This window comes from Salmo trutta, chromosome 10 (genome assembly GCF_901001165.1).
Source record: "Salmo trutta chromosome 10, fSalTru1.1, whole genome shotgun sequence".
Taxonomy (NCBI): Eukaryota; Metazoa; Chordata; class Actinopteri; order Salmoniformes; family Salmonidae; genus Salmo; species Salmo trutta.
Window position 1 is genome coordinate 27,737,393 of NC_042966.1, and position 15,953 is coordinate 27,753,345.

General features: G+C 44.6%; 1 protein-coding gene across 3 annotated transcripts in view; it reads left to right on the forward strand.

The window, feature by feature from the left end:
* Window positions 1-15,953, forward strand: part of akt3a (v-akt murine thymoma viral oncogene homolog 3a) — a 136,002-nt gene that overhangs the window by 91,445 nt on the left and 28,604 nt on the right. For 2 of the 3 annotated variants that reach the window (XM_029765201.1, XM_029765200.1), the window contains exon 3: window positions 11,154-11,279. In XM_029765201.1, coding sequence (XP_029621061.1) covers window positions 11,154-11,279 — 126 coding nt within the window. Of the gene's footprint in view, window positions 1-7,617; window positions 7,669-11,153; window positions 11,280-15,953 lie in introns of those variants that run through there. The other variant, XM_029765202.1, reaches the window with a different exon arrangement.

Genomic DNA, 15,953 nt, shown 5'->3' on the forward strand with positions numbered 1-15,953 from the left:
GTCTCATCCTTACTGTCATCCTTTACGACCAGTTGAAAGTCTCATCCTTACTCTCATCCTTTACTACCAGTTGAAAGTCTCATCCTTACTCTCATCCTTTACTACCAGTTGAAAGTCTCATCCTTACTCTCATCCTTTACGACCAGTTGAAAGTCTCATCCTTTACTACCAGTTGAAAGTCTCATCCTTTACTACCAGTTGAAAGTCTCATTAAGTCTCACTAAAAAAGTTTCACTAATCAAAACCTTTTTTCAGAAGTCAATAGTTATCCCCATTGCTCCTGTTGCGTATACAATGTCATTAGAATGTCATGAGAGTAATCATCCTTACTCTCACACTGTATTACCAGCTGTACTATCTATCAGCCTGAGAGCAAGTATGTGTAATGCCAGCGTTGATCTGAGCTGTATTGCTGGGCTACAGTGACTGTTGTTTTTGTATCCGGCCGCCTGTGTATGTGTCTCTGTACACGTATGTGTGTGGCTATGGTGGCCCATGATCTGACCTCTCTATCCGCAGCACGCTGCACCAGCTGGGGGGTAGAGAGGGGAACCAGGAGGGCGAGCTGTGTGCAGCTGGCGGGGCTGAAATCTCCCTGGGCCCCAGGAGACCACCAGGGTCCCCTGGGCGCCCCACTCAATCTGCCTGTGGCTGCCGGCCCCCAGAACCAGAGCCACCCTTTGTCTGCTGTTGGCGGAACCCACCACCACAGTACTACTCATCATGGCAGTACTACTCATACATCTGGGCTGTTCTCGGAAATGAAATCACTGTTGGAATCTTGTCATATGCCAGGAGGGGAGTTGTTCTAGTGAAGTGAGAGCACTGATGTCATTGTGTCCCTAGAATGGATAGCATGTAGTGCAGTGGACTTTTATGTGCTTTTAGTCCATCGCTATGATTAATACCACTGCTGCTATTACTACACGTAACTAGCCTAATAATCTTGAGTTAATATTCATGTCATAAGAAGGAATCGACCATGCCCACAAATTGGGGAGAACAAACATTATTTCCCATTGACCCCCAGGGCTCAATTTTCGGCTGGCGTTAAGGCGGCGCTAGTGTCAAACGCACATTAGTTTGCCATTTAGTCATTTAAAACTGTCGCACTGGCATTTTCCAGCCCTAATGCCAGGTTTGACATTTTACCTAACATAAGTGCGCTTGCGCTCATTTGGGAGGGGTTGGAAATATTTTAGGAGTGTCCTTAAAAACATGATCCAAAGTGCTAATTTTAGGCAGCGGAAACGCAGCCTGTTTAGATTTGTTTATTTGTTCTCTTTTTAGGCCTTATCAATAATGAATTTAATCTTGCTTATTGACAATGTTTGGCATGTCCATGCTCAGCCATAATGCAATTTACAGTAGGCCAAGACTCTATATCATTGTGAATGCTATTGAAGCCATGCAATTATACTGAACAACAATGTAAACATGCAACATAGAACAATTTCAATGATTTGACTGAGTTACAGTTTATATAAGGAAACCAGTCAATTGAAATACATTCATTAGGCCCTAATCTATAGATTTCACATGACTGGGAATACAGATAGGCATCTGTTGGTCAAAGATACCTTTTGATTTAAGGTATCAGAAAACAAGTCAGTATCTGGTGTGACCACCACTTGCCTCATGCATCTCCTTCGCATAGAGTTGATCAGGCTGTTGATTGTTGCCTGTGGAATGTTGTCCCACTCCTTTTCAATGGCTGTGCGAAGTTGCTGGATATTGGCGGGAACTGGAACACGCTGTCGTACACATCGATCCAGAGCATCCCAAACAGGCTCAATGGAGGCGGCTAATGGTAGAGAAATTAACATTCAATTCTCTGGCAACAGCTCTGGTGGACATTCCTGCAGTCAGCGTGCCAATTGCATGCTCCCTTAAAAAATGTTGTGTGAATTGGAGATGATTTTAAGGCAATACATAGAATACTGTAAATACACAACTTGAAGCAACCACATAACCATCTCTGCAGCACTCCACCAATCAGCCTTAATGGTAGAGTGGCCGGACAGAAGCCACTCCTCAGTAAAAGGCACATGACAGCCCACTTGGAGTTTGCCAAAAGGCACCTACAGACTCTCAGACCATAAGAAACAAGATTCTCTGGTCTGATGAAACCAAGATTGAACTCTTACGCCTGAATGCCAAGCGTCACGTCTGGAGGAAATCTGGTACCATCCCTACGGTGAAGCATGGTGGCGGCAGCATCATGCTGTGGGGATGTTTTTCAGCAGCAGGAACTGGGAGACTAGTCAGGATCGAGTCAAAATTAACAGAGCAAAGTACAGAGAGATCTAGCAGCATTGTAAAAACAAAGGGTGGGTGTCAATGGAAATAGTCAGGGTGGCCATTGATTAATTGTTCAGCAGTCTTATGGCTTGGGGGTAGACGCTGTTAAGGAGCCTTTAGGCCTAGACTTGGCGCTCTGGTACCACATGCCGAGAACAGTCTATGACTTGGTTGACTGGAGTCTTTGACAATTTTTTGGGCCTTCCTCTGACACCGCCTAGTATATAGGTTCTGGATGGCAGGAAGCTTGGCCCAAGTGCCAATTCTTTTCAGTCTCCTGAGGGGGAATAGGCATTGCCATGCCCTCTTCACCACTGTCTTGGTGTGTTTGGACTATGATAGTTTGTTGTTGATGTGGACACCAAGGATCTTGAAACTCTCAACCCGCTATACTTCAGCCCCGTCGATGTGAATGGGGGCCTGTTCGGCCCTCCTTTTCCTGTAGTCCACGATCAGCTCCTTTGTCTTGCTCACGTTGAGGGAGAGGTTGTTGTCCTGGCACCACACTGCCAGGTCTCTGAAGTCCTCCCTATAGGCTGTCTCATCGTTGTCGGTGATCAGGTCTACCACCGTTGTGTCGTCAGCAAACTTAATGATGGTGGTGGAGTCGTGCTTGGCCACACAGTCATGCGTGAACAGGGAGTACAGGAGTGGACTAAGTACGCACCCCTGAGGGGCCCCCGTGTTGAGGATCAGCGTGGCAGATGTGTTGTTGCCTACCCTTACCACCTGGGGGCGGCCCGTAAGGAAGTCCAGGATCCAGTTGCAGAGGGAGGTGTTCAGCCCCAGGGTCCTTAGCTTAGTGATGAGCTTTGTGGGCATTAGGGTGTTGAACGCTGAGCTGTAGTCAATGAACAGCATTCTCACATAGGTGTTCCGTTTGTCCAGGTGGGAAAGGGCACTGTGGAGTGCGGTTGAGATTGCGTCATCTGTGGATCTGTTGGGGCACTATGCGAGTGGGTCTATGGTGGGTCTATGGTTTTCGGGAAGATGGTTTCCGGGAAGATGGTGTTGATGTGAGCCATGACCAGCTTTTCAAAGCACTTCATGGCTGCTGAAGTGAGTGCTACGGGGTGGTAGTCATTTAGGCAGGTTATCTTTGCTTTCTTGGGCACAGGGACTATGGTGGTCTGCTTGAAACATGTAGGTATTACAGACTCGGTCAGGGAGAGGTTGAAGATGTCAGTGGAGACACTTGCCAGTTGGTCTGCACATGCTCTGAGTACACGTCCTGGTAATCCATCTGGCCCCGCGGCCTTGTCAATGTTGACCTGTTTAAAGGTATTACTCACATCGACTACAGAGAGCGTGGTCACACAGTCATCCGGAACAGCTGGTGTTCTCATGCATGCTTCAGTATTGCTTGCCTCGAAGCGAGCATAAAAGGCATTTAGCCCATCTGGTAGGCTCCCATCACTGGGCAGCTCACTGCTGGCTTTACCTTTGTAGTCCATTAATAGTTTGCAAGCCCTGCCACATCCGACGAGAGTCAGAGCCACTTGGAAGACCCACTTGCGACCAAGCTTTAACTTCCTGACTGATGTTGCTTCAATATAGCCACATAATTTTCCTTCCTCATGATGCCATCTATTTTGTGAAGTGCACCAGTCCCTCCTGCAGCAAAGCACCCCCACAACATGATGCTGCCACCCCTGTACTTCACGGTTGGGATGGTGTTCTTCGGCTTGCAAGCTTCCCCCTTTTTCCTCCAAACATAACGATGGCCATTATGGCCAAACAGTTATATTTTTGTTTCATCAGACCAGAGGACATTTCTCCAAAAAGTACGATCTTTGTCCCCATGTGCAGTTGCAAACCGTAGTCTGGCTTTGTTATGGTGGTTTTGGAGTAGTGGCTACTTCCTTGCTGAGCGGCCTTTCAGGTTAGGTCGATATAGGACTCGTTTTACTGTGGATATAGATACTTTTGTACCTGTTTCCTCCAGCATCTTCACATGGTCCTTTGCTATTGTTCTGGGATTTGCACTTTTCACACCAAAGTACGTTCATCTCTAGGAGACAGAACGCGTCTCCTTCCTGAGCGGTATGATGGCTGTATGGTCCTATGGTGTTTATACTTGCGTGGTATTGTTTGTACAGATGAATGTGGTACCTTCAGGCGTTTGGAAATTGCTCCCAAGGATGAACCAGACTTGTGGAGGTCTACCATCTGTGGAGGTCTTGGCTGATTTATTTTGATTTTCCCATGATGTCAAGCAAAGCGGCACTGAGTTTGAAGGTAGACCTTGAAATACATCCACAGGTACACCTCCAATTGACTCAAATGATGTCAATTAGCCTATCCGAAGCTTCTAAAGCCATGACATCATTTTCTGGAATTTTCCAAGCTGTAGCATAGTCGACTTAGTGTATGTAAACTTCTGACCCACTGGAATTGTGATACAGTGAATTATAAGTGATATAATCTGTCTGTAAACAATTGTTGGAAAAATTACTTGTGTCATGCACAAAGCAGATGTCCTAACCGACTTGCCAAAGCTATAGTTTGTTAACAAGAAATTTGTGGAGTGGTTGAAAACCGAGTTTTAATGACTCCGGCCTAAGTGTATGTAAACTTCCCGACTTCAACTGTATACTTAAAGGGGCAATCTGAGATTGGTATATGAACTGGGGACGACGTCGTCGATGCATTTATTAGTAAAGCCAGTGACTGAGGTGGTGTACTCCTCAATGCCATTGGATGAATCCCGGAACATATTCCAATCTCTGCTAGCAAAACAGTCCTGTAGCGTAGCATCCTCATCATCTGACCACTTCCGTATTGAGCGAGTCACTGGTACTTCCTGCTTTAGTTTTTGCTTGTAAACAGGAATTAGCAGGATAGAATTATGGTTAGATTTACATAATGGAGTTCAGTCCCGGGTTCGACCCCAGGCTGTGTCACATTTGTGCGGCTGGCTTCTGGGTTAAGCGAGCAGTGTGTCAAGAAGCAGTGCGGCTTGGCAGGGTCATGTTTTGGGGGATGCATGGCTCTCGACCTTCACCTCTTCCGACTCCTTAGGGGAGTTGCAGCGATGGGACAAGACTGTAACTACCAATTGGATATCTCAAAATTGGGGAGAGAAAGGGGACAAAGTACCCCCAAAAAATAGATTTGACAAATGGAGGGTGAGGGAGAGCATTGTATGCGTCTCTGTGTGTGGAGTAAAGGTGGTCTAGAGTTTTTGTTTCCCTTCTGGTTGCACGTGACATGCTGGTAGAAATGAGGTAAAATGGATTTAAATTTGCCTTCATTAAAGTCCCCGGCCACTATAAGCGCCACTCACAACTTGTAGCTGTATAATCCATTAGTTTTTTTGATGCTAGCACTCACTCATGTGGCTGCTAGCACCATCATGAAAAGGGGCATGAAGGAAGGCCTACAATATTACGTCAGAGTTTCTAAACCCAGAGGCGCAACATCCCGAGACTTCCGGGAACGCTTGTGAAACAGACCAAACAGACCAGGCCGTGGTTTGGGGAATTGAGAAGTCAATGAGAGAATTCATTTTCTTGAAATCAAAAGGCACAACAGATTCGTGTCAATGTCTTTAGTAGTTGAACATGTCATTACTCCAACCTCGTGAAAGTGACTACCTAACACGTTTTAATTTTCACGAGAGACTACTTTTTAATGGAAGGAGTGCCTTTGATTTGACGGCCTGCACATGCTCATTTTGGCGCAAGATGACGATTAGACGCAATGACTTGTTTCTACGCATGAGCTCAGTTAGCCAACGTCGCAATGACTTGTTTCTACGCATGAGCTCAGTTAGCCAACGTCGCAATGACTTGTTTCTACGCATGAGCTCAGTTAGCCAACGTCGCAATGACTTGTTTCTACGCATGAGCTCAGTTAGCCAACGTCGCAATGACTTGTTTCTACGCATGAGCTCAGTTAGCCAACGTCGCAATGACCTACAATTTCTATTGGAGAAGCAGTTTTAGCCTATCTTCATACTGTACTGTCTTTTGATGACGTTTTTCTAAGTAGTGAGAAAGCTCGGGAGCAGGCAATGATGACAATTAATCTTTAGACATGTTGCACTTTTCTTAAATGTAGTTTGTAATTGACTAAAACAAGCAGACAACAAGCACATTGCATTATGAAAAAAAGGTTTGTGCAGTGAGCTAATGGGCTAATCTAGGTAACCACTGGTTGTTTTCCCCACTGGTTGGCGGGGAAGTGTTCTTCTGATCATTCACTGTAGTTCACTGTGGGAGGAACAGTTAAACAGAGGGCATACAGAGTCAGTCTGCCTTTCACTCCTGTACTACCACTGTCACCAGCCACCACCCCCGCGTCCATTCCCAGAAGCCAAGTAGTCTCCTGGCCACCCCTCCCTTCTGGGCAGCCAGGTAATGACACTAATACACTGTAAGTGGATTGGCTTGAGCCAGCCCTGGATTTCACATAAGATGTCTGAGAGCCTCTGGGTTGGAGCAGCAGGGCAGCTGTGCCTGGGGCTACTTCCCGGTCACAGGCCTATGGCAGGGGGCATGGGAACACAGTACACATGCACACACACACACACACCGAGTCTGAACTAAATAAAAAGAGGGAATGTCTCTTATAACTTCACTTCTTCATTTTCACACGTAGAGGAGTAAAGGACGCACCTTCCTCCCTACCCCTGCATTTACCCTGTGTGGATTACCTGGGCATCCCAGGTTGATGGGGAATCTGTCCATGCAGGATGTAGCCCACTGTTTACTCCCAGCTATCTAGGCATGCCAGAGGATCAGAGCTCAGACCACCGTGTTGTGTCTGAGTGTCTTAACTGGGGACATGACCGTCATCTCTAAGGGATCAACTCCTAAGTCTTTCTGGGCAATTCAGGTAGAAAATACAGCAAATCCCTGCAGCTTTGCAACACTAAAGGATCACCCCTTGACTTCTCTGCCCTCCATTCATTTAGTCACCCTTATTCTGGCAGCCATTGTGGTCAGGGAGAAATTCAAACCAGTCTAATTGGAATCACCCATTGACTGAATAAATGGCAGTAGAGGCACAATCCTGATTTTACTTATGCAAGAAAATAAAAGTAAGGCGTGATATATCAGAAATTGTGTAATAGAATTATTGTCAACCTAAAATATTGTCATAGAATTATAAATACAGTACAGTTTTTACATGTTTTACACACATTTAATAAATAGCCTCTAAATACCTATAACTTGTAAACTGTAAGCTAAATTATGTATAATTTGTTCATATATTTATAAGTGTCTCCATTCTCAGTTAATCAGTGTAAAAAGCTTCCTCTCCTGTCAGCTTGGCCAAATTGACAAAGTGGGTCCAGCCGCTCTCCCTCAGCAAGCTGCCATGGTACACAACCTACATGGTGAAGAGAAACAGCAGATCCAGGTACAGACAGATTTCTCTCTCTCTATCCTCCCTCTTCATCTCTCTCTCTCCATCTCTCTCCTTCCTTCCATCCATCCATCCCTCCCTCCGTCTGGCCAGGTCTGGTGCTGCCCATGTCTGTGTGCTCATGTCGGTGCCTGGGCTGAGGGCTGGGGGCTGGGGCACCGTTTGCAGGAGCGGCTGTCTCTGTCTCTGGCGGTGCCCAGACAAGCTGCTTGGAGGTTTGGAGCGCCCAGCCCTGTGTGCTGGAACGTGGCAGCCCGCCGGTCCCAGGGCTCCCGTCACAAGCCCATCTGCAAATCAGGCCGGCTCCGGCCAAAGCATTAAATTAAATACTTGTTTGGGCTGATTAACAAATGGGCTGTGTTTTTTTTCTTCTGAAAACTAAAAACCTGATTGCGTCAAATGAACAAGAAGATGGAGGTGTGGGTTCTTAGAACGGTCTCAGGAGCTGTGACGGTGTTGGGCCGCTGAAAGTTTTTTGGTGAAGAGCTCATCTGTCGGTGGAAGTGGCCCATCGATGTCCATTCCCAGATTCATACAGCCACCTGCCTGTCTCAGTCCACTGACAAATGAACAATTAATCTGGTCTTGTAATTGAGTGGCATACAGTATGTTGCTTTAATTGTGCAATTGGATCTGTTGGAACAGTCTCTCTCAGAACTGATTCTGTGGGTGGCTGAGCTGAATTTTTATTTCAACTGTTTGCGTCGTACTGCAAAAAAACAGTATTGTGTTGAATGCAGGACATTTTCTCAATCTGCCCAAAATATAACATGGAGTATCTGCCTACAGCAACCCATTCAAGATGTTCAGAATTTGAGCAAGCAGAGTCATTATGACCAGGGCCAGCGTTGAGAGTTTGATGGAACACTATTGGATCAGTTGAGACTAAGAGTTGGAACTATATGTGGGTGTAACTGTCCATCCCCTTCTGTTCCACCTCTGGCTACCCCCTCTAGATAGTCTGGTTCCCAGTTTGGGTTAACCCTCAGTCCAGGATATTGGACCATTTGCCTCACTGCAAACCCAGCACCACAGACTGAATATTGCATTGACCAAATACAGCTACACTCACACACTAAGTGCAATCTGGTGGGACACCTATTTGTAGCATTCATTAAAGACCACCCTGTCTGTCTTAACACTCTGTTACCTTCTGGCTTAAATCCAGTACATTTGATTAATTCAAAACCTAGACATCTCCCTCTCAGTGACTTCATGCAATTAACTGTGTCACGCCCACTCTTCCGTCTGGTAGCAAATGTCTATACTTACATTTATGTCTTGTTTTGATCAGGAATAATTTATAGGCCTAATTTATTTATCTACCAAGTGTTAGTGGTGAGATCCTGTGACAGGCTGTGTGAGCGAGTCGGAGGAGAGACCTTGCTACCTATGGTGGCTCCTGTCCCCACGGCGTACTGCATTGCGTTCAGCTGCTCTCCTCCCCTCCTGTCCTCCCCTCCCACAGACCCCAGCCTCACAGAGGCATACCGGCAAAGACCTCCGTCTCCTCAAATTAACATGAGCAGGTGTTTTTCTCTGATGTGTTAATTAAGAAAAGCTGCTGTCATTATGCTTTAAGTGGATGTTACAAATAGAACATGTTGTTTATTTTCTCTTCCTGGTGTAAAAAAAAAGAAGTGATCAGAGCTGTCACAGAGGCGTGCGTGTCAGCCATCGGGATGGTGGGCTAATTACCAGGAGTTAAAAAACACAAAGTGCACGTTTTAGGATTTTCATGTCTCGTCCATTATAGAGGATTTCAGTGTGTCCATCCACACGAATGAGGCTGGAGCAGAAATGGCCTGATGCTGAAACTAAATGGAACTGGATATTGAACATAATGGTTATATTAGTATTATATGTGGAAGTGGAAGGACTAACGAATGGTACTTTTTAGATCGTTGTTTGACTGTCGGTCTCATTGACATTTTCAATCTTCTTGCCTACAGTAAAAATCGATTGTAAAATGGAAAATATCACCAAAAATAAATTAACAACAAGAAGCACATTTGCATATGATTGTTTGCTACTTTTTAAAAACTCCAGTCAAGTGCTATGACTTCTATCTTGGCAGACAGCAGTGTAGTACCTTCCCTCTCAAGTCAAATTCCAAACTTCTTCCATTAACAGTTACCATAGCTTCTAGTATGCACCTTACACAGTAGTTGTAATACTACAGAACAATACACTGAGTAAACCAAACATTAGTAACACCTTCCTAATATTGAGTTGCCCCCCACTGTTTTGTCCTCAGAACAGTCTCAATCCATCAGGCAAGGACACCGCAAGGTGTAGAAAGTGTTCCACAGGGATTCTGGCCCATGTTGACCCCAATACTTCCCACAGTTGTGTCAAGTTGGCTGGATGTACTTTGGGTGGTGGACCATTCTTGAAACACACAGGAAACTGTGTGTTTGGTAGTGTGAAAAATCCAGCTGCGTTGCAGATCTTGACACAAACCGGTGTGCCTGGCACCTACTACCAAACCCTGTTCAAAGGCACTAAAGTGTTTTGTCTTGCCCATTCACCCTCTAAATAGCACACATACACAATCCTTGTCTCAAGGCTTAAAAATCCTTCTTTAACCTGTCTCCTCCCCTTCATCTACACTGATTGAAGTGGATTTAACAGGTGATATCAATAAGGTATCATAGCTTTCACCTGGATTCACCTGGTCAGTCTATGTCATGGAAAGAGCCGGTGTTCTTAATGTTTTGTCCAGTCAGTATATGTTAAAAAGCAGATGTGCTGCCTATGCTCTCCAGTATCCTGTGTTGAACCGGTGCTGTGCGTATGATGTAGCGCTGTGTGCTGAGATGTTGACACCCTTGTAATCCTGCTGTTGGTTATTAGATGGAGCAGGCTGTTGCACCAGAAGTTTTGTTTGGTAATGCGGGATAACCAGCTGCTCAGCAGATGTTGTTTTTTTGCTGCTGCCGCCCGGGAGGGTTAAAGGTGTCCGCTCTGGCCCCCTGATGGAGATTTGACCTCCCATGCTGCGGCCCTCTCTACAGGGCTAGCCTAAATCCCGGGGCAGGAGGATAGGGGTCCCCCAGTTTAACCCCAAATGAGGCAGATGATCGTTGGGGAGTGATTTCAGCCCTGAGATCGTAAACATGTTTTTATCATTTTGATCATGTTAATCCCAAAACATAGCAAAGCCATATGATGAGAGTCTAAAAGCTATTGGTGTGAATGGATATTGAAACAGTAGCCACTTTAGAATGATACTGATTATAGGGGTAAGCGGTGTTACTGCACTTTAATGTAAAAACAATCATGTCTGCACTAAAAACAATTGCGCATAGAGCTCAAAGAGCCAACAACTTTTTAACCTGTTCCATAAAACAATTTAAAAATGTAATAAGTGGTTTTAACTGCTTTATGAGTGCATACCTTACTGTTTTTGAATCTATGGACTGGCAGATTTCATGCACTAACAAAGAAACTCTCTCTCTCTCTCTCTCATTCTACAGGAGAATATATCAAGAACTGGAGACCACGCTACTTCCTGCTGAAAACGGACGGCTCGTTCATAGGTTACAAAGAGAAGCCACAGGACGCAGACCTACCCTATCCCCTTAATAACTTCTCTGTTGCAAGTGAGTCATCCACTGTGCTGGCTTCTAGTACGTCAATTCATCTAAATCAATAATATGCCACAGTGATAAGTAGGCCTAGATCATTTTGACAACTTATTTAATCTCTATTTAACTAGGAAGTCCCATTGAGGTCATGAGGCGTCTTTCCCAAGGGATACCTACAGTTGAAGTCAGAAGTTTACATACACCTTAGCCAAATACATTTAAACTCAGTTTTTCATAATTCCTGACATTTAATCCTAGTAAAAAATCCCTGTCTTAGGTCTGTTAGGATCACCACTTTATTTTAAGAATGTGAAATGTCAGAATAATAGTAGAGAGAATGATTTATTTCAGCTTTTATTTCTTTCATCACATTCCCAGTGGGTCAGAAGTTTACATAAACTCAATTAGTATTTGGTAGCATTGCCTTTAAATTGTTTAACTTGGGTCAAATGTTTCGGGTAGCCTTCCCCAAGCTTCCCACAATAAGTTGGGTGAATTTTGGCCCATTCCTCCTGACAGAGCTGGTGTAACTGAGTCAGGTTTGTAGGCCTCCTTGCTCTCACACGCTTTTTCAGTTCTGCCCACAAATTTTCCATAGGATTGAGGTCAGGGCTTTGTGATGGCCACTCCAATACCTTGACTTTGTTGTCCTTCAGCCATTTTGCCACAACTTTGGAAGTATGCTTGGTGTCATTGTCCATTTGGAAGTCCCATTTGCGACAATACTTCCTGACTGATGTCTTGAGATGTTACTTCAAAATATCCACATAATTTTCCTACCTCATGATGCCATCTATTTTGTGAAGCGAACCAGTCCCTCCTGCAGCAAAGCACTCCCACAACATGATGCTGGATATAGATACTTTGTACCTGTTTCCTCCAGCAGCTTCACAAGGTCCTTTGCTATTGTTCTGGGATTTGCACTTTTCGCACCAAAGTACGTTCATCTCTAGGAGACAGAACGCGTCTCCTTCCTGATCGGTATGACGGCTGCGTGGTCCCATGGTGTTTATACTTGCGTACTATTGTTTGTACAGATGAATGTGATACCTTCAGGAATTTGGAAATTGCTCCCAAGGATGAACCAGACTTGTGTCTACAGTTTTTTTTTATGAGGTCTTGGCTGATTTCTTTTGATTTTCCCATGATGTCCCATGATGTCAAGGCACTGAGTTTGAAGGTAGACCTTGAAATACATTACGCCTCCAATTGACTCAAATAATGTCAATTAGCCTATCAGAAGCTTCTAAAGCCATGACATCATTTTCTGGAATTTTCCAAGCTTAAAGGCACAGTCAACTTAGTGTATGTACACTTCTGACCCACTGGAATTGTGATACAGTGATTTATAAGTGAAATAATCTGTCAAAACAATTGTTGGAAAAATTACTTGTGTTATGCACAAAGTAGATGTCCTAACCGACTTGCCAAAACTATAGTTTGTTAACAAGACATTTGTGGAGTGGTTGAAAAGCAAGTTTTAATGACTCCAAGATAAGTGTATGTAAACCTCCGACCTCAACTGTATACTTAAAGGGGCAATCTGACATTGGTATATCAACTGGGCTTTTAAATTAATGATATACATGTACACCCATTGATTCTTGAAGAAGATAAATTATAAATTACATCAAAATATAAGCTTGTTTTACTCCACCTCAACGCCTCAAAACATGGTCAAAGGTAAAATGTAGATCTCATGGATTGTTAATCCGTGCATCCATATCTTTGTCTATGAATTTGAAAGTGGTTACATTTCTCCAGCCCCATCCCTCAGCTGTTTACCAAAACAACTAGACATAAGCTGATAGCCACTAAGCTGGTGGAAACATTTGACTCCTTGGCACAGTTCCTACAACAAAGGCCACAGTAATTACATGGACATGAAACGACTACAACAGTTTCCTATTGTCCCAACACACAACAGAACTGACAATGGCCTCAGATTTGCCTTATGATTGGCTGCTGGATAGTTTTTCTAAGGGAAAGAAAGGACAGTTTAAGAGGGTGGGTCCATCCATCAATCCATCCGGCCTTGCTGTGTTACCACTTGGACACATGGAGGGAGCTTTCTCTCTCTCTCTCTCTCCATCCGTCAGGAAGCTAGCGCGGCCAGGTTTTAATCTAAAGGCTGGGGGAGAGAGGGTGGCCATACATCCGGCCCCGGCTGGCTTGGCAGCACTACAGTATTGCCACATCTGTTGTCCAAAGCTGGGAGGCCAGGTGGTGCTGGGACGCTGGCTGCTGTAGTCAAATGGGCCAGTGAAATGGAATGGTGCAGCCCCGCCTGCCTGCCTGTCTGTCCGTCCCAAGCGTGGGGAGAGATACTGTCACTGGAAGACAGACAGAGCCTGAGACATTCCCTGCCTGAACAACAGGCTTCAGTCTAATGTCAAACACTGTCTGAACAACAGGCTACAGTCTAATGTCAAACACTGTCTGACCAACAGACTACAGTCTGTCAAACACTGTCTGAACAACAGGCTACAGTCTAATGTCAAACACTGTCTGACCAACAGACTACAGTCTAATGTCAAACACTGTCTGAACAACAGGCTTCAGTCTAATGTCAAACACTGTCTGAACAACAGGCTACAGTCTAATGTCAAACACTGTCTGAACAACAGGCTACAGTCTAATGTCAAACACTGTCTGAACAACAGGCTACAGTCTAATGTCAAACACTGTCTGAACAACAGGCTACAGTCTGTCAAACACTGTCTGAACAACAGGCTACAGTCTAATGTCAAACACTGTCTGAACAACAGGCTACAGTCTAATGTCAAACACTGTCTGAACAACAGGCTACAGTCTAATGTCAAACACTGGCTGAACAACAGGCTACAGTCTAATGTCAAACACTGTCTGAACAACAGGCTACAGTCTAATGTCAAACACTGTCTGAACAACAGGCTACAGTCTAATGTCAAACACTGTCTGAACAACAGGCTACAGTCTGTCAAACACTGTCTGAACAACAGGCTACAGTCTAATGTCAAACACTGTCTGAACAACAGGCTACAGTCTAATGTCAAACACTGTCTGAACAACAGGCTACAGTCTAATGTCAAACACTGGCTGAACAACAGGCTACAGTCTAATGTCAAACACTGTCTGAACAACAGGCTACAGTCTAATGTCAAACACTGTCTGAACAACAGGCTACAGTCTGTCAAACACTGGCTGAACAACAGACTACAGTCTGTCAAACACTGGCTGAACAACAGGCTACAGTCTAATGTCAAACACTGTCTGAACAACAGGCTACAGTCTAATGTCAAACACTGTCTGAACAACAGGCTACAGTCTAATGTCAAACACTGTCTGACCAACAGACTACAGTCTGTCAAACACTGTCTGACCAACAGGCTACAGTCTAATGTCAAACACTGTCTGACCAACAGACTACAGTCTAATGTCAAACACTGTCTGACCAACAGACTACAGTCTGTCAAACACTGTCTGAACAACAGGCTACAGTCTAATGTCAAACACTGTCTGAACAACAGGCTACAGTCTAATGTCAAACACTGTCTGACCAACAGACTACAGTCTGTCAAACACTGTCTGACCAACAGACTACAGTCTAATGTCAAACACTGTCTGACCAACAGACTACAGTCTGTCAAACACTGTCTGAACAACAGACTACAGTCTAATGTCAAACACTGTCTGAACAACAGACTACAGTCTGTCAAACACTGTCTGACCAACAGACTACAGTCTGTCAAACACTGTCTGAACAACAGGCTACAGTCTAATGTCAAACACTGTCTGAACAACAGGCTACAGTCTGTCAAACACTGTCTGAACAACAGACTACAGTCTAATGTCAAACACTGTCTGAACAACAGGCTTCAGTCTAATGTCAAACACTGTCTGAACAACAGGCTTCAGTCTAATGTCAAACACTGTCTGAACAACAGGCTACAGTCTAATGTCAAACACTGTCTGACCAACAGACTACAGTCTAATGTCAAACACTGTCTGACCAACAGACTACAGTCTAATGTCAAACACTGTCTGACCAACAGACTACAGTCTGTCAAACACTGTCTGAACAACAGGCTACAGTCTAATGTCAAACACTGTCTGAACAACAGGCTACAGTCTGTCAAACACTGTCTGAACAACAGACTACAGTCTAATGTCAAACACTGTCTGAACAACAGGCTACAGTCTAATGTCAAACACTGTCTGAACAACAGGCTACAGTCTAATGTCAAACACTGTCTGACCAACAGACTACAGTCTGTCAAACACTGTCTGAACAACAGACTACAGTCTGTCAAACACTGTCTGACCAACAGACTACAGTCTGTCAAACACTGTCTGACCAACAGGCTACAGTCTAATGTCAAACACTGTCTGAACAACAGGCTACAGTCTGTCAAACACTGTCTGACCAACAGACTACAGTCTAATGTCAAACACTGTCTGAACAACAGGCTACAGTCTAATGTCAAACACTGTCTGAACAACAGGCTACAGTCTAATGTCAAACACTGTCTGACCAACAGACTACAGTCTGTCAAACACTGTCTGACCAACAGACTACAGTCTGTCAAACACTGTCTGACCAACAGACTACAGTCTAATGTCAAACACTGTCTGAACAACAGACTACAGTCTAATGTCAAACACTGTCTGAACAACAGGCTTCAGTCTAATGTCAAACACTGTCTGACC